Raw genomic sequence first — 2500 nt, forward strand, 5'->3', positions numbered from 1 at the left:
ATACTACTACTACTACTACTACTACTACTACTACTACTACTACTACTACTACTACTACTACTACTACTACTACTACTACTACTAACGCTGTTACTATTACTCATCACCACTATAACGCACGCTCAATGCGGTTTGCAACAATTACTAACCCAGCCAAGCTAACCATAGAATACTAAAAGACAACCTCGAGTTCTCGGGAAGCATACATTGCAAACAGCTGATTATGCACTCAGACGCTAATAAACTGACAAAATATTTTGCTCTCTGTAGTGGGTACCCATTCTCACCCGAGTAAAGTAATGAAAATTCGTGTAAACGGCATTTCCCAAAGATACAACGTCGGGCCCCTTTCGGTTTCGACGCCAACATAATTCTTGTGTCAGGAGACCTGTTATTGAGTATCACGGTCTTTCTGCTAGGATTATGTATCCTTTCAGCTTTGGTTGGCCCTGACAGCCATAGTCGGAATCTGCCTGCTAATATGATCTCATGATGTCGATGTGGGAATAACAATATTTACTTTTTTTAAAAGTGTTGAACAGAAGTTGAACTCAGCTCCCATGCATTTCTGCAACTGCGTTTCGCATGCATTCAGACACGCTTTCCTACTTCTTAAAAGATAATTAAATATATTAACCGCTTTGTGGATCATTGCAATTACACAGGAATACAAACATATATAAATTGTGGACTTACTCAAAACATGTAGGATTTCTGCTAGTCTCAAAGAAAAATTAACAGTGTACAGTCTACCAACTACATAACTAACTGTATTATAACAGTGTGTTGATTATAGATAACTTATAACCTACACAATGTTATACTAATCAGATGGCGTCAATCTGTTCGGATTGGGCGATTTTTAAAAAAAAAATTTTGGGGGGGGGGGGACAAATGTACTTTGAAACATACATACTTTCCTCCAGTGATATATCAACCTGGCATATAAAACAGAACATAGCACCAAAACGGACGGTCAACACTTTGTACACACATGCGCTCACACGCATACACACAAACACATACACTCAAACACATACACACATATTATGTACTATACACACATACACACAAACATACACAAACACACATACACACATACTCTACACAACACACACAGACACAAAACACAAATACACAAACACTAGCACACACACAAACACACAAACACACACAAGGACACACAAACATACAAACGCTCACAGATATTATACTTACTACACATACATACACACTCACAGTCATTTGCACGCACACAAACACACACACAAATACACACATACACACACACTCACACATCGCGCACTCACACAGACACATGACGCACACGAAACAAAAAAACACAAAGACAAAAACGCATTGTCTGTTATTTATTTCTGTTTAACCCACAGACGCTGACAGCATTGTTCTACTATCTGAGCAGAACGGTGACCCTGCTACCACTTATATCAACGCAAACTTTATCCCAGTAAGTAACATCATCATCATCATCATCATCATCATCATCATCATCATCATCATCATCATCATCATCATCATCATCATCATTGTATAAACCAGATATTAAAACAGTTAAGACCTGGTAGTGTTTCCAAAAAATATTTTATCCAAAGTTCAACTTTTCGCCCTCAACAGGCTTCCTCCGGAACATTCACAATATAAATGACAAGAATCTAGATCTACAAATGCTATAAAAACTAAAGTGCGTACATCATCATCATCATCATCATCATCATCATCATCATCATCATCATCATCATCATCATCATCATCATCATCATCATCATCATCATCATCAAAGGCTCACCAACCTCCTATCATAGTGTGCTTTAAGGTCGAGACAATGACAGCAACAGCAGTGAGGTCCACAATGTTGATGGTGATGGTGATGGTGATGGTGATGGTGATGGTGATGGTGATGCTTGTAGTAATTACAGTCTAAATTGTCTAAAACGGCCATCCATTTTTCTTGGAGGAAAAATGCAGTCTAAGACAGTGTAGCATCTGATACAGTTTTACGAAATGTAAAAGTCGCAAGGAGAATGGAAAGTGGTCATTTGTACAGGTGTATGCCCTTTACAGATTGCCTTTAAAACAGGCTCGACTGCATTTAGATAATAGCGACCACCTCTAGAGATAGTTTTTGTCTACGATGAATACAACTTTGAATCAGACTAACAGAAAACATATTGATGAGTTGCTTGCTAATGCTAGCCCTTCTTCAAAATGATATGCAATTTACTAGGGATATAAGAAATAATAGCTGGGTGATACAGTAATATATAGAAACAAATAACGTCTAACCATAGATATCTGCTGCCTCTTTGAATAGATTAGTATCGTTTAAGTCTATCTATCTATATTTTCATCTATGTGGGTGGTTGACGGGTGCTCTAGTGTGGTTTGCTCTTTGTGTTGTATTAAACATTTATCTCTCATTCGAATATCTCATTCTCATCCTTCTTTTCTTTGTATGGTACTCTAATGTATCACCTCTAAT

At 37.6% G+C, this 2500-nt stretch overlaps 1 protein-coding gene across 1 annotated transcript in view; it reads left to right on the forward strand.

Moving 5' to 3' along the window:
• The window catches only part of LOC101845017 (receptor-type tyrosine-protein phosphatase eta), a gene marked incomplete in the record, with an annotated part of 74747 nt that overhangs the window by 53262 nt on the left and 18985 nt on the right, over positions 1 to 2500 (forward strand). The window contains 1 exon segment of the mRNA XM_013085217.2: positions 1392 to 1468. Within this exon segment, the coding sequence (XP_012940671.1) occupies positions 1392 to 1468 (77 nt within the window).

This window comes from Aplysia californica, unplaced genomic scaffold (assembly GCF_000002075.1).
Source record: "Aplysia californica isolate F4 #8 unplaced genomic scaffold, AplCal3.0 scaffold00357, whole genome shotgun sequence".
NCBI classification, from domain to species: domain Eukaryota; kingdom Metazoa; phylum Mollusca; class Gastropoda; order Aplysiida; family Aplysiidae; genus Aplysia; species Aplysia californica.